General features: G+C 36.8%; 2 protein-coding genes across 2 annotated transcripts; both read left to right on the forward strand.

Moving 5' to 3' along the window:
* The first annotated feature begins 10,834 nt into the window (after positions 1-10,834).
* On the forward strand, positions 10,835-17,957 carry LOC141400111 (uncharacterized). The gene is made up of 2 exons (XM_073979547.1): positions 10,835-16,223; positions 16,283-17,957. Exon 1 carries the CDS (start codon positions 11,011-11,013, stop codon positions 12,397-12,399), a length of 1,389 nt encoding a protein of 462 aa, XP_073835648.1. The 5' UTR covers positions 10,835-11,010; the 3' UTR covers positions 12,400-16,223; positions 16,283-17,957.
* A 1,879-nt stretch (positions 17,958-19,836) lies between these two features.
* On the forward strand, positions 19,837-24,348 carry LOC141400112 (DNA repair protein XRCC1-like). Its single transcript, XM_073979549.1, is given in 7 exon segments — positions 19,837-20,139; positions 20,208-20,405; positions 20,466-21,004; positions 21,007-21,450; positions 22,290-22,486; positions 22,549-22,692; positions 23,644-24,348. Coding segments are annotated over 7 exon segments (1,593 nt in total). The 5' UTR covers positions 19,837-20,088; the 3' UTR covers positions 23,664-24,348.
* Positions 24,349-25,307: the final 959 nt, after the last annotated feature.

Raw genomic sequence — 25,307 nt, forward strand, 5'->3', positions numbered from 1 at the left:
TTGTTCGTGTGTTAATTAAAAATTAGTATATATGTATATGTTATATATTTTTCTCATATAACATAAATGTGTACTCACAAGTTGTACTTGCGTGTTTTTTCTGTTATAATGAATTTTTGGGATCATTTCTTTTGAAGTCTGTTTTCCATATCACATAGTTTACAAACAAACCGAATATATATTTTGTTTAAATAACGTCCCTTGATGCATGTTTCGCAAATTTTTTTGGAACACTGTAAGCATTGTTCCTTCATATTTTTGGTATTGCAACAGTGAAGACACATTTCTGTGCTTGCGTATTTTAAGATTTTGGATTTAAGTGCCCTCCTATAGGCCGTTTTATCTTCTAGTTTCCGCATGGACTGATTCCTAATATATCTTTCTGCATATTGCAATACAAATATACCGCACTCATAACTATCAGTTTGTTTAAACTTAAACTTTTTATTTTCCATCTTTCCTGCCTAATGTTAAAAATTTCTTGTAAGTAATAGGCGGTAAATGTTTGAGTCATTCCGTGTGCTTTTTGCATAGGGTCCAAACAAGATAATTCTTGGGTTTCAAAGTTTAAGATTACTAGATAAAAATGACTATGTATTAGCTGTGGAATTAACAAAGAAGCTGCAGAATGGGACAAAGCTTTTACTAATATGTCATGATTTTAAAACAACCTGGTTCCATTTGTACTGGAAGTGCTTTGTGACTAGATTTGTTTTCTTCTAATAAAATTGCTATCCCAGCATTTACTATGTTATTTCTTAGCCACTGTTTTGGTCGTAAGGTCTCCAATTCATACATAGTTATCTTATCGTCACGATAGGGTTGACCCACAAAGTGAATATCGTAAAGTGTCTTCATGTCACACACATATATTTCATCTAAATTAAATTTGTTTAGCGTATCTTCCGAATACAAATCGTATGGGTTATATACATTTTCTTTCTGATAATACATATGGTCATGTTGTAAACATTCACGGTTTTTGTTAATGCCTTCAATATTTTTGGAAATTTTATGAAGATTTGAAAATTTTTGGGAAAACATAGGCTGCGTTAGGCGACCTTTGCTGGGTTTATTCCAACTTTCTTTTATTTTGTCCATGTCTTTGTTAGACAGTTTTCCAAAAATTTTTGGTTTGGACAATTTCTTGGTATTCTTGGAAGCCTTTATCTTGGTTCCAACTTCTATGTTTTCATATAATTTTTCATCAAAGTATGTTATCTCAATGTCTGTAGATAGTGAGCGATAGTACTTGTCTACATGTCTTATGAAACGACCAAGTTTGTTCTTTTGACCATCCAAAATTATAGTTTTTAAATTTTTAAAGTGCGCCTCTATGGGTCCGTTACTGACACGAATATTTTCTTTGGAAATATGATAACCCACAATATTGGTCCAAAATGGCAGAAATGCAATATATTTCTTTAAAATAAAGTTTATTATTTGTGGATGGTAATAAGGATTTGTTTGCCCATCTTCCTCATAAATATTTAATGCATGTACTTTTGCTAGAATATCTTCGAATTCCCTAGTAAAAGGACTTGAATTTGAAATCTCTTCTAATGTATTATTTACGATCTCTTTTAAGTAAATTTTACAAGAGTCGTCCTTAAACCTATTCTCATCAATTGGAGTCTTTACGAATTCTAAAAATTTGTTAATGGCTTTTGTAACTTCCGAGTTGATATATCGTGCCGATAGTATAATGGAAAGCATTTCAAACCATTCTTTGCATTCCATTATTGAAGTAAAATTAAATGCAAGACCAATAGCCTGAAAAACTGAAATTGAATATTCCTAGTATGAGGAAATGTTCTCTGGGACTCTTTCTTTCATTCCATGCATTCAGTTTGGACGAGGTTTGTATATTGAAGATTCCAGAGGCGATTCTCTGTCCTGACCACCAGTTGGAAAACGGAAAATCGACAACTTTGTTCTACAAAAAACTGAAATTGAATATTCCTAGTATGAGGAAATGTTCTCTGGGACTCTTTCTTTTAATTCCATGCATTCAGTTTGGACGAGGTTTGTATAGGGGAGATTCCAGAGGCGATTCTATGTCCTGACCACCAGTTGGAAAACGGAAAATGGACAACTTTGTTCTACAAAAAACTGAAATTGAATATTCCTAGTATGAGGAAATGTTCTATGGGACTCTTTCTTTCATTCCATGCATTCAGTTTGGACGAGGTTTGTATAGGGGAGATTCCAGAGGCGATTCTATGTCCTTACCACCAGTTGGAAAACGGAAAATGGACAACTTTGTTCTACAAAAAACTGAAATTGAATATTCCTAGTATGAGGAAATGTTCTCTGGGACTCTATCTTTCATTCCATGCATTCAGTTTGGACGAGGTTTGTATATTGAAGATTCCAGAGGCGATTCTCTGTCCTGACCACCAGTTGGAAAACGGAAAATGGACAACTTTGTTCTACAAAAAACTGAAATTGAATATTCCTAGTATGAGGAAATGTTCTATGGGACTCTATCTTTCATTCCATGCATTCAGTTTGGACGAGGTTTGTATATTGAAGATTCCAGAGGCGATTCTCTGTCCTGACCACCAGTTGGAAAACGGAAAATCGACAACTTTGTTCTACAAAAAACTGAAATTGAATATTCCTAGTATGAGGAAATGTTCTATGGGACTCTATCTTTCATTCCATGCATTCAGTTTGGACGAGGTTTGTATATTGAAGATTCCAGAGGCGATTCTCTGTCCTGACCACCAGTTGGAAAACGGAAAATTGACAACTTTGTTCTACAAAAAACTGAAATTGAATATTCCTAGTATGAGGAAATGTTCTCTGGGACTCTATCTTTCATTCCATGCATTCAGTTTGGACGAGGTTTGTATATTGAAGATTCCAGAGGCGATTCTCTGTCCTGACCACCAGTTGGAAAACGGAAAATGGACAACTTTGTTCTACAAAAAACTGAAATTGAATATTCCTAGTATGAGGAAATGTTCTCTGGGACTCTTTCTTTCATTCCATGCATTCAGTTTGGACGAGGTTTGTATATTGAAGATTCCAGAGGCGATTCTCTGTCCTGACCACCAGTTGGAAAACGGAAAATCGACAACTTTGTTCTACAAAAAACTGAAATTGAATATTCCTAGTATGAGGAAATGTTCTCTGGGACTCTTTCTTTCATTCCATGCATTCAGTTTGGACGAGGTTTGTATATTGAAGATTCCAGAGGCGATTCTCTGTCCTGACCACCAGTTGGAAAACGGAAAATGGACAACTTTGTTCTACAAAAAACTGAAATTGAATATTCCTAGTATGAGGAAATGTTCTCTGGGACTCTTTCTTTCATTCCATGCATTCAGTTTGGACGAGGTTTGTATATTGAAGATTCCAGAGGCGATTCTCTGTCCTGACCACCAGTTGGAAAACGGAAAATCGACAACTTTGTTCTACAAAAAACTGAAATTGAATATTCCTAGTATGAGGAAATGTTCTCTGGGACTCTTTCTTTCATTCCGTGCATTCAGTTTGGACGAGGTTTGTATATTGAAGATTCCAGAGGCGATTCTCTGTCCTGACCACCAGTTGGAAAACGGAAAATTGACAACTTTGTTCTACAAAAAACTGAAATTGAATATTCCTAGTATGAGGAAATGTTCTCTGGGACTCTATCTTTCATTCCATGTATTCAGTTTGGACGAGGTTTGTATATTGAAGATTCCAGAGGCGATTCTCTGTCCTGACCACCAGTTGGAAAACGGAAAATGGACAACTTTGTTCTACAAAAAACTGAAATTGAATATTCCTAGTATGAGGAAATGTTCTCTGGGACTCTATCTTTCATTCCATGCATTCAGTTTGGACGAGGTTTGTATATTGAAGATTCCAGAGGCGATTCTCTGTCCTGACCACCAGTTGGAAAACGGAAAATTGACAACTTTGTTCTACAAAAAACTGAAATTGAATATTCCTAGTATGAGGAAATGTTCTCTGGGACTCTATCTTTCATTCCATGTATTCAGTTTGGACGAGGTTTGTATATTGAAGATTCCAGAGGCGATTCTCTGTCCTGACCACCAGTTGGAAAACGGAAAATGGACAACTTTGTTCTACAAAAAACTGAAATTGAATATTTCTAGTATGAGGAAATGTTCTCTGGGACTCTATCTTTCATTCTATGCATTCAGTTTGGACGAGGTTTGTATATTGAAGATTCCAGAGGCGATTCTCTGTCCTGACCACCAGTTGGAAAACGGAAAATCGACAACTTTGTTATGTTAACCTAGCATAGTTTTGCTAGGGTATGAGCGACGACGCAAACGACGTTTTTGTCATTGTGGGCGATCGTCGATCTCAAATTTTTTTTTGAACGATATGGCAACGCCTGTCAGGAATGTCAAAATGCAGAAAGAAGAAACTGCAACCAACTTTGCAAATTCATTGTTATACAGAAAGTTGGTTGTAGCAAGACACCCAGAACAGCAGAGAAACGAAGACAAAAATTAAGCCGCCATTTTTCTGCTGCTGGATAAAGAAAAATTATAAGTGATAGAAATTGTGTGAGATATTTAGGACGTACTGTCCCAATAAGAACATCGACGTACCTCGGGCTGTGGAATATACATTTCTATGGTGAGTTCTGTGCTAGACAAATATTTCGAGTGGAAATAATTGCAAACTTTTAAAAAAAAGAATGTTTGTTCTCCCTACAGCTTCATGCAAACAGCTAGCAAAGAAAAAAAGAAAAAAAGCAACACGTGCCCCACCACCAAGAAAACATAACGGTCCGCAAATCTACGACGTAATTGCAATTTACAATACAGCGGCCATAACCAAAAACGTTTCAGTGTGTTTTAATATCTTTGGTGTCTTTTTGGGAACCTCCACCTAACACTTGGAGCAAAAAGTTTGCATCAATCGATATTTAGTGGGAGTGAAATATCTTTTTGTACCCCGTGCCTAGTTAATGGAATTCCACAATACGAGGTACTAGTCCACAACAGTATCGCTCAATTCTCGGATCTTGTGACCGGATCGATTCTGTTTAATAAGAATTTTTGCGAAACTGGATCGCAGTAGAAGTTTTTGCCTCTTTGCCGATAAATTTTATTCGAGGCTGAAAGCCGCAATTCGTGACTTCAGTTAGGCCAGAAATTACTACCACCAGCCACTGTCCACCGTCAGGCTCGTCATCCCGACATCAGCAAATCGACCCTCAAATACTTTTTTGGACCTTCTGGAAGCATGCAGATAGTAAGCGGAAAATTTAATGCAGATAAGTACCCTCAAAGAAAGTACAACTGATACATACAGTTTGTCAAGTAATTGTTTTCGAACCAAGAAACTAACATTTTTCTGTATTAATTTATGAAAAATGACTGATAATTGTGATAAAAATGTCGGGTTTTTTGCAAAAAATAGTTGGTCGACTTATTTAAGACAAGATAGCATGAATAAATAAAAAATTAATCCACGTAGTCCAACAAAAAGTAACGAAAACCAATAACAACATGTAATGCAAGTTGTCAAATAAATGTTTTCAAAATGTAGTGAAGTACCGAAATATTCCATATTTTTGGTAAATTCCTGAAAATCATGACATGTTATGAATGTTATTCTTAAAAAGGGTTAACTACTATCAAGTATCAACAATATAAGGCATAGAATATCCCTACTAGGAGGGTTACCATATGGACCAAGGGAGTACCAGGTCATATTACATGTAAACAGGGCCCTATAGGTCTTAAACCGGGAATATCTGAAAACTAAGATGTTTTATGAGTTTTTTAGTTCACGAAGATGGACTGTCATCAAATACAATAAATATTACCTACAGCATAATTAGTTCAGAAGGGTTGTCAGATCGACTAAGAAGGTACCAGGTTATATAAACAGTGAACGAGGCCTCCTGGGCCCCAAAACAGGGCACCGAAGTTTGTGTTTTTACTTAAAATTAATTAAGTGATAATGGCATTTCACTAAACAATGGGAAATAATCCAGTAGGAGACCAATATTGCTTAGAAATGTATGGGGTAAAGGTTTCGACAATTTTCAGAAATGCCTACTTCGACCTATTGGACACATTTCGCTTACTCTGCAGTACTACTGTAGTACATTTTTAAGGGGAAAATTATGTTGATGGGTAAATAATGCTTTAGTGTTAGCATGGTAGCAAAAAAACTTGGAGAATTCCTCTGAAATCGGAGGTCTATTAAAAATCAGCATAGACTGACAATATCTTATATATGCATTTCTAAGCAATTGTTGTACTTTTTTGTCATATTTTGCTTTACGTTGGACAATTCCCTTATCCCTTAATTCAATTTGAGTTAAATAAACAAATTGTAAGCCCTGGTTATGGATCCAGGTGGTCTCGTTTACTGTTTATATAACCTGGCACCTTTTAGTAGATCTGGCAACCCCCTGATTTAATTATTCTGTAGGTAATATTTATTGTAATTGATGGCAGTCCATCCTGGTGAACTAAAAAAAACTCATAACACGCCTTAGTTTTCAGATATTCCCGGTATAACCCCCATAGGACCCTGTTTACATTTAATATGACCTGGTACTCCCTTGGTCCATATGGTAACCCTCCTAGTAGGGATATTCTATGCCTAATATTGTTGGTACTTGTTAGTAGTTAACCCTTTTTAAGAATAAGATTCATAAAATATCATGATTTTCAAGAATTTACCATAAATATGGGTTATTTTGGAACCTCCATTAAATTTCGAAAACATTTATTTGACAGCTTGAATTATATGTATTTATGTGTTTTCGTTATTTTTTGTTGGACTACGTGGGTCAATTTTTTATTTATATATCCTATCTTGTCTTTAATAAGTCTACCAACTATTTTTTTGCAAAAAACCCGACATTTTGATCCCAATTATCAGTCATTTTTCATACATTAATACAAAACAATTTTAGTTTTCTTGGTTCGAAAACAATTACTTGACAAACTGTATATTGTCCTTAAGATATTCACCCTTCTCCGTCACAGACGGGGAGGTGTGCAATTCTTAATTTTATTATTGTGGTTCGACGGTCAGCCGAACTTTCTTGAAAAGCTTTATCTAGTCCTTATTTCATACAATATACATATTACGCCGTATGTAAATCTACAACATAAACGTATATGTATATGTATTTACTTATGTAAACTATATAGCCAGTTTTTTATATAACGGTTTGTCACCTTGTGAATAACGGTACGACAATAGGACGTACAGTCGCGAATGAATTTAATGAAATTTTTTTTTCCTAAGGAATGTAAATACCGACACAATTAATAGTGAATTTTAATAACAAAAAATGGTATCGTCGTGCATTTTGTAGAATTTTGTTGCGAGTGACAAGGTTGTTTGAATATTAACCAGCCTGCTTCTGGTATTTAGTGATTTGATTTTTACCACCATTAACGAAGAATGATAGTCACAGAGATAGACCATGTGACAACGAGAGTACAGTCAGATTTCGAAATTGTAGTCGCTGGTCTAAGAAATGTGCATCTGAACGACGAATCAATATGAAAAAAGGATATATTCATTGGGATTGAGATTAAGATCTTGTTGATAGATTTTATTGGTTACGTATCGGAATTAGTCACATAAGGTGATTTCGTCTTGCTATTCTGACCATTTTCGGAAATTGATCTATTTTTTTTTATTGGATCACACCTTCGATTCTGACTCAAAACATTCAGATAAATATCGAAGCTGTCAAATAATAGCATCTTGGAGTGAAATTCCAAATCGTTAGTGGTAAAGGCGAAATTGGCTGCGTGGCCCATTAAACATAAATTCTCATTCCGATATTTACCTTTTTTTCTTTAAACTTCAAACCGATTACCAGTATCAAATTTTGATGCCGATTTTGTCACCCTTTGTTGGTGGAATTCCAACTTACAAAATCCCTACAAACTGTAACCACATTTTCAGAATAGTATATGGTCCTGAAAAGATTAAGTATACCCTTACTACTCACTCATATTGTGCTTGGTAAATATGTTCTGAAGGCATGGGCGTATGAAAATACGTTTTGTCTCATGGTAAAACATTATTACATCTTGACATTATATAGGTACAATACATATACATATACTGCCACATAGTTCCTATAGGAGTAAGAGAATAATACGTAGGTTCACGCCCTTATTGTTACCCCATCCCGTAGCATTAAGGTTATACTTATCCGGTCATATTTTTTTTTTATTTTTTTTATTTTTCTGAATTGTTACCCCTTTCCATAGCTATAAGCTTATACTGTCCAAAAATATATATTTTTTTTTTATTTTTTTATATTTTTCTGAATTGTTACCCCTTCCCTTAACATTAAGATTATGCCTTTTCGGCGTTAACTATTTGTTTTGAAATTGTTAATGTTTATCCCATCTCGGATTACACATTGAAAAGGAAATACGATATTATTATCACTTCTCAGTTTAGACTACCTTTGAGCTCAGTAGGTAGGGTTAACACCAAAGTACTTATTTTAAACGATATTTTCTTTAAATCTTAACCAGAAAGATTATTGCATTATGAGTTGGGATTGACATCTAATAGTCAATATCCTTGATTTTCTTTATTATTTTTTTTTTTCTTGTTAAATTTTAATCAAAATCTAACGGCGAATGCTATTAAATACATCTAATATAGAACACCGGAACTATCTTTAAGAACTTTATTTAATAAACAACACACTTGATGTGATGAATTATGAAATGATCAATATGCCTGCAATTTAAATATTCTAAATGAGGTAGAGTAGAGGGGGAGGTTCAGTTAACTCTATTTTGGGGGTCCTCATATTTCCCGAGGCCCATATGGGGGTTCGCTGGAACCCATGGGAGGGCAGAGGGTTACCCAGTGCCATCTAGGGGTACCCACAACAACAACAATGATAACGACTTTCTTTTGTGATACCTTTTTTTGTACGTAGTGTGTGGCCGACTGAATGTAGCCGGTATACCAGAACAATGTTAAGCCTCTTGCCACCATGGCCTAACCATCTATCGTGTCACACACGTCCCTGAACGTTACATAATGGCGCCCAACGTATTAGCTAGTGTCTTGAGACCCTAGGGGTTCAAGAACTTAGTTTTGAAAAATTTTGAATTTTGAGCTTTAGTGAGTTTTCTTTTTGCAGGTGAGTCTTGAGTTTGTCGTTTTGTTTATGATGACACTCAATAGCATCACAATGCAAATCGAGTCGATTTTATTCCTGAATTAACACCTAAGAGGAATATATTTTGTTAGTCTGGAAGTATTGCCTATATTGCAAACTTTTATTTCGCAACAAAATATTTTTATCGAAATTCGTGGATTTAGACATGTACGGTATATTGTCATTCATGCTTGAGGTATATGATCAAGGTGCAATTTGCTGTATCGTATATGCCTTTATGAGATTGTATCACTATGAACATGATTTTTCTGGGGATTTTTTTGAAAGTTGTTGGGGTAGTTGATTTTGATTGTTGTTGTTTTTCTTATTTAGCTGAACCAAACCTTTACCTATAACCTTAGCCATATTGATACATTTTGATTTTGGGAAATTTGTTTGAACCAAGTAATTTTGACAAAATTGCACTCATTTGTGTTAATTTTAGTAAATATTGAATTCGGATTTGAACATTTTTGATTCAAAAATTTTTTTTTGGAAAAAATAATTAGATTCCGTGAACGCTGATTAGTTGCCACCTTTCAAACAAAATTTTGACCCACGGATATCTAGAATTTTTTTTTTGGCGAATTATTGAAAATAAATATAGACGTTGATTTATTTGGATTGTGGGCACTTTATGACTTTGTCGTTTTTTATCTGGCACCTACACTAGCGCATCTTTTGTACGATTTTATTTCCTGTCCGGTTTGAGAATTCGAAATTTCGATTGGGATCTGTGGTGCATTAGTTTTGTCAGATTTTTCAGAAGTGATAGTAATTTACTATTCACTTTGCTGGAATTTCCTACCGTGGTAATTAACATTCTTTTTCCGATTGCGTGAGGCATAGGGTCGTCGCCCTCAAGACATTTGTTTTTCTCTTTTTGATTAAAAGACGGCAGGAGGGGTTTGATAGGCTCAAGCTACCGATTGCTAGTTCTTACCTTTAAAATATATAAGCTTTAAGTAGTAATATATTTTTGTTTTGTTTTCACGTACACACAGGGTGTACACAGAACTGGACTAGCTGTACCCGAAGACTGGTCTTCAGTTCGACTCGAGGTCTGCTGAAGTACCTTAAGGTTGTAGGGGCGGTTAGTCTGGAGAGCCTTCGGACGGCAGCGCTCAACCTTGAGTTGGAGCATTTTCCGTAGGACTGGTTGTTGTCTGGTTGTCGATTTCCCAGTGTATCTTTAGAAAGCCGTTCTATGCTTAACTAAAGATACACTGAAGAGACCTCGAGAAACTCTTTGAGGAAATTCTAACCGGCAACAATCACTCCTACGTTTGAACAGTCTACTCCATAGAACAATAGGGGTAGGCGAAGAGAACTGAAGAGCCTATCGAAGTTCTATTTCTTTTTCCTTTTACCAGCCAAGACTTTATTCGAATATTATTCGAACTAATTTTACCCGGACTTACAAACATTTATACTGATCTACCACAGCCTAGAGAAAATAATTTATTACCTCGATTTATTCTGTTCTACAGAATTTCTGAGCATTTGTTCTGGTTTCGAGATACATTGCAAGATTTATTGATTTTTGATTCGATTCATTTCGAACATACCTGACCTGTTGGAACCATTCAATTTTCATATTGAGTTTCGTTGCGTATGAGATTTTCAATATTGTACCTTTTCGGAACCTAAAGGCAGTGGCCGTGATTGACTGTTTCATCTATATATCTTTGGTATTTTGTTGAATTTATGGTATCATACCTACTTTTTTGAAAACCTGTCGGTCATTAGAGAAGACATTTTTGGATTTTGAGCTTTTTATTGAAATTTCTTGTTGGACTGAGTAGTACAAGTACATTTTTTGTAACTTTTGTTGATTTGTGGGAGATTTCGTTTTGTTTTTGGAAACCATGCAGCCTGCTACAGGGGCCAAGCCAAAAACTTACGGCATTATTACCAGGTCGACAAGCCAAGCAGTAGGAGAAGCTGCTGGAACGGAACAAGGTACTGAAACTGGTATCCCTGCTAGCGCTGATGGTAACGATCCGCCGACACCAAATGAATTGGCAAGTCCACCTACCCTTGCGCAAGTAAATGAGCAACCAAGTACCATTACTAGGCCTTCGTTTAGTCCTTTGACAATTCGAGGCAATGATGACGATCAGGTTGATAGACTTAGTAGCACAGGGGTTCTTGACGTTGTTCAGTCCGCTTTAGAGGTCACCCAAGCATCAATGGTTGAAACCATGAAAAAAGAAATGCAGACAGCGATTGCTGCTGCAGTTAGAGAAGCTTTTTCTAAAACAGTCCCTCCAGGGAATCCAAATGATAGGCGTGAATTACCTTCTCCGAGCATTGATTGGCCCAGAGAGTTGCCACCTTTACGAACTGAAACAGCACATGCAGGTTCAGGTAGTCGTAACAATGAAGTTCCAAATCGTTATAGGGAAGATTTTTGTAGACCCAGACATCCATACCTCAGCAAGTGGGGCATCAAATTTGATGCTACCCCAAAGACACCGAATGTTGAAGATTTTATATTTCGTGTAGAGCGACTTTGCAGGAGCTATGGTTGTTCAGAACAAGAACTAGTCGATGAGTTTCATCATTTGCTAGAGGGTCGTCCTTGCCAATGGTATTGGGGAAAGATTCGACAGTATCCAAACATGAACTGGGAAAGTCTTAAAATCAGCATAGTCCATGAATTTCAACGTTTTCAATCCAACTTAGATGTGATGCGACAGATTATGGATAGGAAGCAGGGAAGAGATGAGTCTGCCACACAATATATCGATTCCATTAATAACTTGCGTACACAGTTGAGGGAACCTTTGAAGGATTTCGAGGTTATTGACATCCTCAAAGCTGGTTTGAAACCCCGTCTTGCTCATTTGACATTTAGTGGAACATTTTACTCTGTGGAACAATTTAGAAACGAAGTCAGGAAAGCGGAAGAGTTTCTTGAAAGAGAATCTTCATCGAGATTTAGGACAAGTCCACCCACTCGTATGGTGAACGAGATAAATGATAACGATTTTGATGATTTAGTACAGGAAGTTGAAGAGTTGAGGTTTCGCCCAAAGGCACCCGGTGTTTCTAAAAGTGAACCGATGCGTTGTTGGAACTGTAATGACAAAGGTCACACTTTTAAGCAATGTACTAGTTCTCAACGTTCTCTTTTTTGTTTCCGCTGTGGTTCACCTGGTGTTACAGCTCCTCAATGTAACAACTGTAAACAAAACAGTCGCACTTTTGCTTCTTCTAAGGCCGAATCAGTTTCCACTCAAACAGTGGACTGACTAGTTTCTCATGATGTTTCCACTTCTACAGATTCAATTGTTCCTGACAATTCTATTTCACCCGGACTTTCTCATAACTCTGCCAGAACCAAACCAGATTTAACATTGCCGTTTCATATCCGTATGGCAAATTATCTGAAGACTCGTGAACGCATTTTTAATTCAGAGATTTCTGCAAACCCAACTGTTTTTGTTTCGAACCGTATTTTGAAAACTCGTGAGCGCTATAGGCGTAGACGATTGCAGCGACTTTCGGTTTCATCCACTACCTTTTCTGATTTTAAGTCAAATGATCCTCGTCCTTTTCGGGAAGTTTTAGTAAATGGAGTATCTGTTTTGGCTTTATTCGACAGTGGAGCCTCTGTTACTTGCCTCGGCAAAAATTGTTTCTCTTTGGTTGATAAATTAAGTCTGAAAGTTACTCCGGTGTATAAGTGTAGTGTAGGTACGGCTAGTGGACAGCGAATTTCTTGCGCAGGAAAGGTTAAAGTTGATCTCACGTTCGATGATAAGACGAAGACCATGGATGTGTACTTGATACCTGGTCTTGAGAATTCCATGTACTGTGGCGTCGATTTTTGGAAAGTTTTTGCTATTGCACCTAAGCTCATTAGCAGCCTTGAGATCTCTTCGGTAGTTGATGATTCCGATATGCACCTGTTATCTGATGACCAATTAGCTTTGCTTGAAAAAGCTAAAGAAAGTTTTCGAGATTTCGAAAAGTTTGGTCTTGGGAAGACCCATTTACAAGAACATGTCATCGATACAGGGAATGCAGTCCCGATTAAGCAGCGTCACTATCCGGTGTCGACAGCTGTGGAATCATTAATTTATCAGGAGTTAGATCGCATGCTGAGTTTAGGTGTAATCGAGCCCAGTACGTCTCCGTGGAATTCGCCGGTCACTCTCGTTCGTCGGGGAGAAAAAAATAGGCTGTGTTTAGACGCGCGCAAGTTGAATGAGGTGACAGTGAAGGATGCTTATCCTCTGCCCTTCATTGACGCTCTGCTAGGCCGCCTTCAGGACACCTACTACATTTCAAGTATCGATTTAAAGGACGCCTTCTGGCAAGTTCCCCTTGCCGCTGAGAGTCGTCCGAAGACTGCGTTTACAGTGCCGGGGAGACCGCACTATCAATTCACCGTCATGCCGTTTGGATTGTGTAACGCAGCCCAACGGTTATGTCGGTTAATGGATAGTGTGATCTCACCGGACCTGAAAAACAAAGTCTTCGTATATCTCGATGACTTGCTGGTAGTATCTCCCGATTTTGAGTCCCACATTGAGCTGCTACGCAAGGTTGGTGAGATGCTATCAAGGGCCAACTTGACCATTAACTTAAAGAAGTCCAAGTTTTGTCGCCGAGAGTTGAGGTACCTCGGGTACATTGTAGGTGAGGGCAAACTTAAGCCGGACCCGTCGAAAATTGACTCCATTACAGATATTCCGATTCCTAAGACGACTCGAGAGGTTCGCCGATTTCTAGGAATGTGTTCTTGGTTCAGGAGATTCATCCAGAACTACGCCGAGATCACAGCTCCAATCACCAACACCCTTAAGAAGGGCAAAACTTTTTCTTTCGATGAAACAGCAATTGAAGCTTTTAATAAGTTGAAGGTAGCTTTGACTACCAGTCCCGTTCTCAATCATCCTGTTTTCGATAAGCGTCTTTACGTCCAATGCGACGCTTCTAATATCGGCCTCGGTGCGGTCTTGTTCCAGCTAGATGCTGAAGGTCTGGAACGTCCCATCGCCTTTCATTCTGCGCAACTTTCAAAGGCTGAACGTAACTACAGTGTAACTGAGCGCGAATGTTTAGCGGTCATAAGTGCCATTAAGAAATTTCGCCCTTTTATTGAACTTATGCCGTTCACTGTAGTTACGGATCACAGCGCATTGAAATGGCTGATGGGGCAGAAGGATCTCAGCGGACGGTTGGCAAGATGGAGTTTGAAGCTTCAGGCTTTTAATTTTGAGATACAGCACCGCAAAGGTTCTCAGAACGTCGTCGCCGATACACTATCACGAGTACACTTGGATGAATTGAATATGTTTACGAATGAAAAGCCTTTAATTGACTTGTCTTCTCCCGAATTTAAAAGTGAAGAGTATTCACAATTGGTTGCTGCGGTTCTCGAGAACCAAGACAATTTTCCGGATTTAAAAGTGTCTGATGGTTTCGTTTATAAAAAGACACTTCCGTCTGACGGTACACCCGTTCACGAGAATTTCGCTTGGAAGCTTTGGGTTCCAACTCAATTAACCCAAAGTTTGATCGAAAATGCACATATGTCTTCAACGAAATTTCACTGCGGGATAGGACGGACGATCGCGGCACTTCGTCAGTATTTTTATTGGCCCAAGATGGCAAAACAAGTTCGTGATTTTATCAATTGTTGTGTTCTTTGTAAGGAGTCGAAAGCTCCAAATAAAATATTAAGAGCCAAAATGGGAAATAAAACCATAACAGACCGACCATTTCAAAAGATTTTCATAGATTTTATTGGGCCGTTTCCGAGATCGCGGTTAGGTAACGCGTTTATACTTATTGTTTTGGACCATTTAACAAAATTCGTTCTTTTAAAGCCACTCGCGAAAGCCAATTCAAAAGGTGTTATAAAATATCTAGAATCGGAAGTTTTTCATAAATTTGGTGTGCCACAATTAGTCCATTCTGATAATGGCAAACAGTTCATTTCTTCCGAATTCACGTCATTTCTCGAAAAGTATGGTTGTAAGCACATCCGAAACGCGGTTTATGCGCCTCAAGCGAATGCTTCCGAGAGGGTCAATCGGAGCATTATCGCGGCGATTAGGACATATGTTTCGGAGGATCAAAGGGATTGGGATAGATACCTATCCGCAATCGAATGTTCCTTGCGATCCACTTTGCACACTACACTTGGCTGTTCGCCATATTTCTCATTGTTTGGCACACACATGGTGACACACGCGAGCGAGTATGAATTGGCACATAAACTTGGGGTTTTAGAAGACGGAACAGTTGAGGTATTACCAAAACACGATATTTTGCAATTGGTTCGCGATAGGATTAAATCGAAAATGCACGATTGTTACGAAAAGTCGGCGAAGCGTTATAACATTCGATCTCGCGAAATTGTTTTCAAACCGGGACAGGAAATACTTAGACGGAACTTTATTTTGAGTGATGCCGCCCGCCATCTTAATTCCAAACTCTGTCAAAAGTTTGTGAAGTGCAGAGTTGCCAGACAGGTAGGAACGTCCTTATACGAGATTGAAGACCTACAGGGTAAAAAGATAGGGGTCTATCACTCTAAAGATCTGCAGCATATGGTGCCTACCAAATAATTGCCCGGCTTTTATGAATTTGTTTGTGATTCTTTTTTCTCAGGGTCGTAGTTCTTCCCCACCCCTTACCTAGTTCGGTTAACTTCCCGAATCAGTGAGGCTTCGGCAGGCCTTCGCCCACGTGTTCGGGTTTGTTATGTTAACCTAGCATAGTTTTGCTAGGGTATGAGCGACGACGCAAACGACGTTTTTGTCATTGTGGGCGATCGTCGATCTCAAATTTTTTTTTGAACGATATGGCAACGCCTGTCAGGAATGTCAAAATGCAGAAAGAAGAAACTGCAACCAACTTTGCAAATTCATTGTTATACAGAAAGTTGGTTGTAGCAAGACACCCAGAACAGCAGAGAAACGAAGACAAAAATTAAGCCGCCATTTTTCTGCTGCTGGATAAAGAAAAATTATAAGTGATAGAAATTGTGTGAGATATTTAGGACGTACTGTCCCAATAAGAACATCGACGTACCTCGGGCTGTGGAATATACATTTCTATGGTGAGTTCTGTGCTAGACAAATATTTCGAGTGGAAATAATTGCAAACTTTTAAAAAAAGAATGTTTGTTCTCCCTACAGCTTCATGCAAACAGCTAGCAAAGAAAAAAAGAAAAAAAGCAACACGTGCCCCACCACCAAGAAAACATAACGGTCCGCAAATCTACGACGTAATTGCAATTTACAATACAGCGGCCATAACCAAAAACGTTTCAGTGTGTTTTAATATCTTTGGTGTCTTTTTGGGAACCTCCACCTAACACTTGGAGCAAAAAGTTTGCATCAATCGATATTTAGTGGGAGTGAAATATCTTTTTGTACCCCGTGCCTAGTTAATGGAATTCCACAATACGAGGTACTAGTCCACAACAGTATCGCTCAATTCTCGGATCTTGTGACCGGATCGATTCTGTTTAATAAGAATTTTTGCGAAACTGGATCGCAGTAGAAGTTTTTGCCTCTTTGCCGATAAATTTTATTCGAGGCTGAAAGCCGCAATTCGTGACATCAGTTAGGCCAGAAATTACTACCACCAGCCACTGTCCACCGTCAGGCTCGTCATCCCGACATCAGCAAATCGACCCTCAAATACTTTTTTGGACCTTCTGGAAGCATGCAGATAGTAAGCGGAAAATTTAATGCAGATAAGTACCCTCAAAGAAAGTACAACTGATACATATATTGTCCTTAAGATATTCACCCTTCTCCGTCACAGACGGGGAGGTGTGCAATTCTTAATTTTATTATTGTGGTTCGACGGTCAGCCGAACTTTCTTGAAAAGCTTTATTTAGTCCTTATTTCATACAATATACATATTACGCCGTATGTAAATCTACAACATAAACGTATATGTATATGTATTTACTTATGTAAACTATATAGCCAGTTTTTTTATATAACGGTTTGTCACCTTGTGCATAACGGTACGACAATAGGACGTACAGTCGCGAATGAATTTAATGAAATTTTTTTTTCCTAAGGAATGTAAATACCGACACAATTAATAGTGAATTTTAATAACAAAAAATGGTATCGTCGTGCATTTTGTAGAATTTTGTTGCGAGTGACAAGGTTGTTTGAATATTAACCAGCCTGCTTCTGGTATTTAGTGATTTGATTTTTACCACCATTAACGAAGAATGATAGTCACAGAGATAGACCATGTGACAACGAGAGTACAGTCAGATTTCGAAATTATAGTCGCTGGTCTAAGAAATGTGCATCTGAACGACGAATCAATATGAAAAAAGGATATATTCATTGGGATTGAGATTAAGATCTTGTTGATAGATTTTATTGGTTACGTATCGGAATTAGTCACATAAGGTGATTTCGTCTTGCTATTCTGACCATTTTCGGAAATTGATCTATTTTTTTTTATTGGATCACACCTTCGATTCTGACTCAAAACATTCAGATAAATATCGAAGCTGTCAAATAATAGCATCTTGGAGTGAAATTCGAAATCGTTAGTGGTAAAGGCGAAATTGGCTGCGTGGCCCATTAAACATAAATTCTCATTCCGATATTTACCTTTTTTTCTTTAAACTTCAAACCGATTACCAGTATCAAATTTTGATGCCGATTTTGTCACCCTTTGTTGGTGGAATTCCAACTTACAAAATCCCTACAAACTGTAACCACATTTTCAGAATAGTATATGGTCCTGAAAAGATTAAGTATACCCTTACTACTCACTCATATTGTGCTTGGTAAATATGTTCTGAAGGCATGGGCGTATGAAAATACGTTTTGTCTCATGGTAAAACTTTATTACATCTTGACATTATATAGGTACAATACATATACATATACTGCCACATAGTTCCTATAGGAGTAAGAGAATAATACGTAGGTTCACGCCCTTATTGTTACCCCATCCCGTAGCATTAAGGTTATACTTATCCGGTCATATTTTTTTTTTATTTTTTTTATTTTTCTGAATTGTTACCCCTTTCCATAGCTATAAGCTTATACTGTCCAAAAATATATATATTTTTTTTATTTTTTTATATTTTTCTGAATTGTTACCCCTTCCCTTAACATTAAGATTATGCCTTTTCGGCGTTAACTATTTGTTTTGAAATTGTTAATGTTTATCCCATCTCGGATTACACATTGAAAAGGAAATACGATATTATTATCACTTCTCAGTTTAGACTACCTTTGAGCTCAGTAGGTAGGGTTAACACCAAAGTACTTATTTTAAACGATATTTTCTTTAAATCTTAACCAGAAAGATTATTGCATTATGAGTTGGGATTGACATCTAATAGTCAATATCCTTGATTTTCTTTATTATTTTTTTTTCTTGTTAAATTTTAATCAAAATCTAACGGCGAATGCTATTAAATACATCTAATATAGAACACCGGAACTATCTTTAAGAACTTTATTTAATAAACAACACACTTGATGTGATGAATTATGAAATGATCAATATGCCTGCAATTTAAATATTCTAAATGAGGTAGAGTAGAGGGGGAGGTTCAGTTAACTCTATTTTGGGGGTCCTCATATTTCCCGAGGCCCATATGGGGGTTCGCTGGAACCCATGGGAGGGCAGAGGGTTACCCAGTGCCATCTAGGGGTACCCACCACAACAACAACAACCCTTCAACACACAACAACAACAATGATAACGACTTTCTTTTGTGATACCTTTTTTTGTACGTAGTGTGTGGCCGACTGAATGTAGCCGGTATACCAGAACAATGTTAAGCCTCTTGCCACCATGGCCTAACCATCTATCGTGTCACACACGTCCCTGAACGTTACAACTTTGTTCTACAAAAAACTGAAATTGAATATTCCTAGTATGAGGAAATGTTCTATGGGACTCTATCTTTCATTCCATGCAGTCAGTTTGGACGAGGTTTGTATATTGAAGATTCCAGAGGCGATTCTCTGTCCTGACCACCAGTTGGAAAACGGAAAATCGACAACTTTGTTCTACAAAAAACTGAAATTGAATATTCCTAGTATGAGGAAATGTTCTCTGGGACTCTTTCTTTCATTCCATGCATTCAGTTTGGACGAGGCGATTCTCTGTCCTGACCACCGGTCAATTTTAGGTTCAAAACAATGCGTTATTTGATATGGTTTGGTAACATTGACGTACATTTAACTCTTGAAAATTACTTAAATGTTATTATTTATAATAAGATGGATTGTTTTTAGAGTTTTTCATTCATAATTTTATAAAATTAATTAATTATAATATTCGTCGCTAACTTTTTTCGTCAGCAGGGTTGCAAAAATAGTACTAAATGTGAATTTTTGACGTTCTGTGTCACCCTGTGAATTTCGATAACTCTGTGTTATCGAAAGTTGGCGACGTCGCTAACTTCACGCAGGTCACGATTTTTAAGCTGAGTACACATTGCCAGTTTTGAATGACAGCTTTGTTGGTGCTTGCTAGTGTGGCCGTTGATTTTTGTCATTCATCATGCAACCACAAAATGTTTTGTGGTTGCTGGACGGTTGGACAGTTATCGATAACTGCGAAATATTGACATTCAAAACTGACAATGTGTACTGCTCTTTAGACTTTTAAATGCAAAAAGTCGACTAATCGATTAATCGAAAGTCGACTTACCTATCCCTATTCGAATATGAACAAAGTGAAAGACGAACAGAAAAGATTGAGTTTTGGAGGCTTTTAAATTAAATAACAAATAATACATACTAACATTTAGGAATCTTAAAAAAGTTTAATTTGGGTATTTACAATTTTATATTGAACATAAAAAAGCAATACTTACATACAGTTAAAGAAGGAAAAATGAATATTCTGTAAATCAAACTACAACATTTACGCGGTCATTTAAGTTTTGCTTCGGAAATTTATAAACAGTTCAGTACAGATGCCATTTGCCAAATTTTCAAGGATTCGTGAAGTTAGCAGTGCGGATGTTGTATGTATATTAATACTCTTCTTCTAATTTAAGACTACCTTTCTTTTTGAAAAATGCCTTTCTTTTAGCAACATTCGGCTGAAAATTTGATAAGGCCGTCACAAGCCAAGAAGTGGAAGACCAAGTCAGTTGGAGAGAAATCGGCCTACGTTATACTTGAACTAGAAGAACCTCAAAAAATCACTGGAATTGATATTGGTAATGAACATTCAGCCTTCATAGAAGTACTGGTTGGGAAATCGAGTTCGGCTCCTGAAGATTTTACCGTAAATTTCATCGTTTAGTAGCTTATTATCCGCAAAATAACGATGTCAGTTGTATTTTAGGAAATATTAATTACCTGTTCATTTATGACACCAATCGAGAGTAGAAATTCGAACAATCCAAATAGAGTCAGGTGCTTTGGCGAAGATGGATTAGTATCAAGTGCATTGGAAAAAAAGTGGTCCCAAGTTAAAATAATTTGCACACAGCCGTTTAACAAGCACGTTCAATATGGGCTATCATTTATTAAAGTGCATGTGGCAGCAGCTAGCACTCCAAAAACTACTGGGTTGGTCCTCACAGAGAAAATAGAAACCGAAATCGAGAGAAAACCAAGTCCTCTTCAAATTGGAAAATTCAAATTACGAGAGGACTCACCTGATTCCGAAAATGAAGGTGCTTCAAGTTTGTTCAATCGATGGAAGACGAGCAAAGGTGCCAAAGAGCAGTCCACAGCAGCTGCGATACGAAATGCGGCCAATAGCAGCATAAAACATCGAGCAGAATTGGTTGAAAAAACAAAAACTAATCGTCCTAGCGTTAACGCAAATATTGAAATCCGAGACAGAAATGGAGATGATCTGTTTTTGGTAAGTCAGATGATACAGATAATTCAGCAAAGGAAGTTCGGCTAGCAAAAGAAATTGAAGCAGAAAAAGAAAGAAGAAAACTTGAAGTAAAAAAGCAGGAGGAATTAAAACAGAAGGAAAAAAGGAAATCAGTAGATGTGAAAGAAAAGCGAACTACAAGCGATAATAAAACTGAGGGTGTAAGCCAAAGGTCAGATCATTCCCCAGGTTTTGGCGGAGGATCTGGTTCAACAACTAAAGAGTCTGCGAAGAAACGATCTAGTTCCCCCAATACTAGACCAGCCAAGAAAATCAAATCTTTGGAAACAAAATACAAACCATTTAATCAACTACTTAAAGGAGTAGTTTTAGTTATTAGTGGTATTCAGAACCCTGAACGAGCGAATTTGAGAACCAAAGCATTAGCTTTAGGTGCACAGTATAAAGGAGACTGGGACAATACTTGCACTCATTTAATGTATGTCGTATTCGATAACAATATCGTAGTTTTACCTAAAGGTGGAGATATTTCGGCATAAGATGAATTTAGTGGCTGGACTCAGAAAATTATGATATTTTGTCCACAGGTAGGTCTTGAAATGCTGATTACGCCAACATATATATCATGTGGGGGAAGTTCGTATTCCCCGAGATATAGGCTTCGAATGTTCGGAAAACCATATGATTTTTGACAAAAAAAAAAAGAAGGCCGTCTATTTTCGACAAAAATTTAATTTTTGAAAACTTTCTGCGGAAAAAGTTTCAAATCCAGCCACTAATTGAACTTGCTCCGAAATTTCTTTAAAAATTCCAACAAAATAATGTTAATTTGATAAAGGAACGAATTACGGCATCCATATGCCTATTCCAGAACCTGCAAGAATCTACAATTTGTTATTACGATAACAAATGTTCCTTTATGTCGTCGAAAAAAATAGTAAATATTAGTAGATTTTTGCAGTTCTGGAACAGACAACTTGTTGAAATAAGATTATCGTAGACGTCAATATATATACAATTTCACATTTATGGATTGCAATTGTATGAATTACAATAAATTTTGTATACAATGTATGATCTGAAAAGCGTTCCCTTTAGATACCATACAACTCATATCAGAGCAGTTCACAACTTTTGCTACTATTGCCACTTTTTTCATTTTTAAAAGTAAAGGAACAGACCAATTATTGGCAAAGGTTTGTAAGTGAATTTGCGTCACTAATAGTATATTTGTCCCAATTTTGCCGCTGCGATTACCTTATTTCGTACGATGGTGCATAATTACATACAAATACAATATTTTACTATTTACTCCAGATGTGCTTTTAAGAATACACCAAAATACAACCAAGTGAAGGGTAGTGGTAAAATCGTAACACGTTCCTGGATAGAAAAATGTTACAACTCTAAAAAATACATACCGTCGAGAAGATTTGCTTTAGACAGTGATGAATTAACGAAACCGGAAAGCGACGAGGAGATATTTGACGAAACATTGCAACAATCTAATATAGGTAATGAAAACTAAACCTATTTTATGATAACAATAATAACCACATTTAATAAATATGTGTAGGCGAAAGTAATAGGAGTGAATCGGAAGAACGAAATGAAACATTGTCACTCTACGACTTAGATGAATCAGCATCAAAACAGCATATTGGAAAGGATACTTCTTCCGGAAGTGATACTGACGACGAAATTAGACGTGTAGAAGAAAGTATGTGTATATGCAAAAGTCTTTGCTTTTTTTTTTTTTTTTTTTTTTTTTTTAATCGATCGTTCCCAACGCCACTCATTCCCACCCCTACCGAACCGAGGGGGCGACCTCCCTTTGAACGTAGGGATCGCGTACACACCAAAATCCGGATAATGGTGGATGCTAAGTGATCATTGAATACCAGCTACAGATTATATTTCCAACAGCCGGTTAGTTTATATAATTACTAAGATTAAGAACTTATGGGTTCAAGAAAGAAATTAGTCTAGACTTAATGATGTCAATGTTCATGCCAAAGTCTATGTTACTATACAAAAAATTGAAATCACTACACATTCTACTTACTGGTTCACGTGACAAATAATTCGTGCGATGAAAATCAGTATACAATATTTGATAGTTTCTACTACATCTAATAGGAACATTTAATCTAATAGAAGAAATAAGGAAGTCTGAAGGTATATTGCCATTTAAAATGTTAAGTACAAAAATAGTATTCATCATTATGCGTCTGCTTTTTAATGTGGGTAATCGTATTAATTTTAGCCTGCTAGTGTATGGAGGAAGGACAAAGTCACTATTCCAATGAAAACTTCTCAAGGCAAAGAGTAAGAACTGTTTTTGAACAGATTCTATTTTATCGGCATAGATTCCATAGTAAGGATCCCATATTACTGACCCATATTCTAATATGGGCCTAACAAGGGAAACAAATAATTGCTTAGTAACATATGGGTCTGAAAATTCCTTAGCCCATCGTTTTATAAAACCTAATACACCATTTGCTTTATTCACCATTGATATAATGTGATTATTAAAATCTAGTTTTGGATCCATTAAAATGCCGAGATCAATAAACGATACTACGGACATCAAATCTGTCCCATTAATGTTATAATAACCTGAAATTGGATAATTCCTGGTAAAGCACATATGTTTACATTTTTTTAGGTTTAAATCCATGTTGTTAAAATCACACCACAGAGCGAAGCTATTTAGATCGTTTTGAAGTAGATCAATACTTTCTTGAGACTTATGAGTATAGTAGATTTTAACATCATCTGCATACATAAGTAATTTTGAATTGTGTACCGATGAAGGTAAATCATTAACAAATAGTAAGAATAAAACTGGACCTAGATGACTCCCTTGTGGAACACCAGATGGAACACTAATCAACTTTGATTTGTAATCTTCAAACAAAACAAACTGGGATCTGTCTTGTAAGTAGGAAGAGATCCACGACAATAATTAAGAGAGGCTAACTTTCGAAACGTCATAAAACCGCGTTGTTTCATTCGCATTCGAAAATACACACCTTTGCAAAATCGGCCTGATGCATCAGTTTTCTACCTGTTGCTTATTGTGTGTGTATTCGGCGTTTCAAATGCGCAACAATGCCGTTTTGGAGTACAATACTTCTCATTAAGATATTTATGTACAAAGCATCGGACTTTCGGAAGTCAGCCAGATTCTCCACTCTAACGTCAATGTATAATTTTGTATATTAGAAGATTTGTAACTTTATCTTTGTTTTAGAAAATAGCAATATTGCCACCAAAGGCCCAAATGTCATACTATCCACAACTCGAAATATTAAACCCGAAGATATTTATGACGAGTCCACTGATGAAGAAGAGTATTTGCAAAATAAGCAGCGCAAGTGCAGCTAATTGAAATGGTTAATAAATGCGTCTAATATTCCGTATAAAAATATAACAATTTTGTTTTATTACAGTATTTTATTAAACTTGCTTTGGTGTCCATTTAGTTCAAATATAGTAGCTCATTTTTAACACAGTTGCAGTTGATCAATCGAACTGAAACTTTGCACACTACAGATTTTGATGGCAATACCAGGGCAATCATGAATATTACCCTCGGAATTTTCCGCACGGAAAATAATTTTAAAAAGTGAAATTCCTTTAAAATCAATATTTTAAAATGTTGAAACACTACTAGAATCACTTAATTATGGAATATTTTCCCCGAATCGACAAAAATATTCTCTTTTTGGACATAATTATGGAAATAAAAAATTGTAAAATTGGGGAAAGGAAACAATTCCGCACGGAATTTTTATTCATGATTGCCCTGTACATGAATATGAAGCCAAAACCAATTTGGGCCCATTTTTTCATATAGCCCCATATAGCGGTAACACCCGATTTAGTTCAAATATATTAACTCAGGGCTGGTTCCGACTCGTCAGTTGCTTTGTATGGTCAACTGCAACTGTGTTAAAAATGAGGGTGACTTCCGAATCGTCAGTTGCTTTGTATTCGTGCATGAAACTAGGGGTTCTTAAATCGAGTTCCATACTAGAGTAATTTTATGAAATTGCAGTAGTGGGGAACTCGATCTAATAACCCCTAGTTTCATGCACGATTACAAAGAAACTTACGATTCGGAAGTCACCCTTATTTTTAACACAGTTGCAGTTGACCAATCGAACTGAAACTTTGCGCACTTTTCATATTTGGAAGACAGTACATGAATATGGGCCCAACTTTTCCTACAGCCCCCACATAGCGGTACCACCCGATTTCAGGTGTTTTGAGGATTTTATCTTCATTTTTGCTCGAATTAGCTGTCATTTGGCATTTGGGATTTCC

This window comes from Musca autumnalis, unplaced genomic scaffold (assembly GCF_047663935.1).
Source record: "Musca autumnalis isolate F117 unplaced genomic scaffold, ASM4766393v1 scaffold_3, whole genome shotgun sequence".
Taxonomy (NCBI): Eukaryota; Metazoa; Arthropoda; class Insecta; order Diptera; family Muscidae; genus Musca; species Musca autumnalis.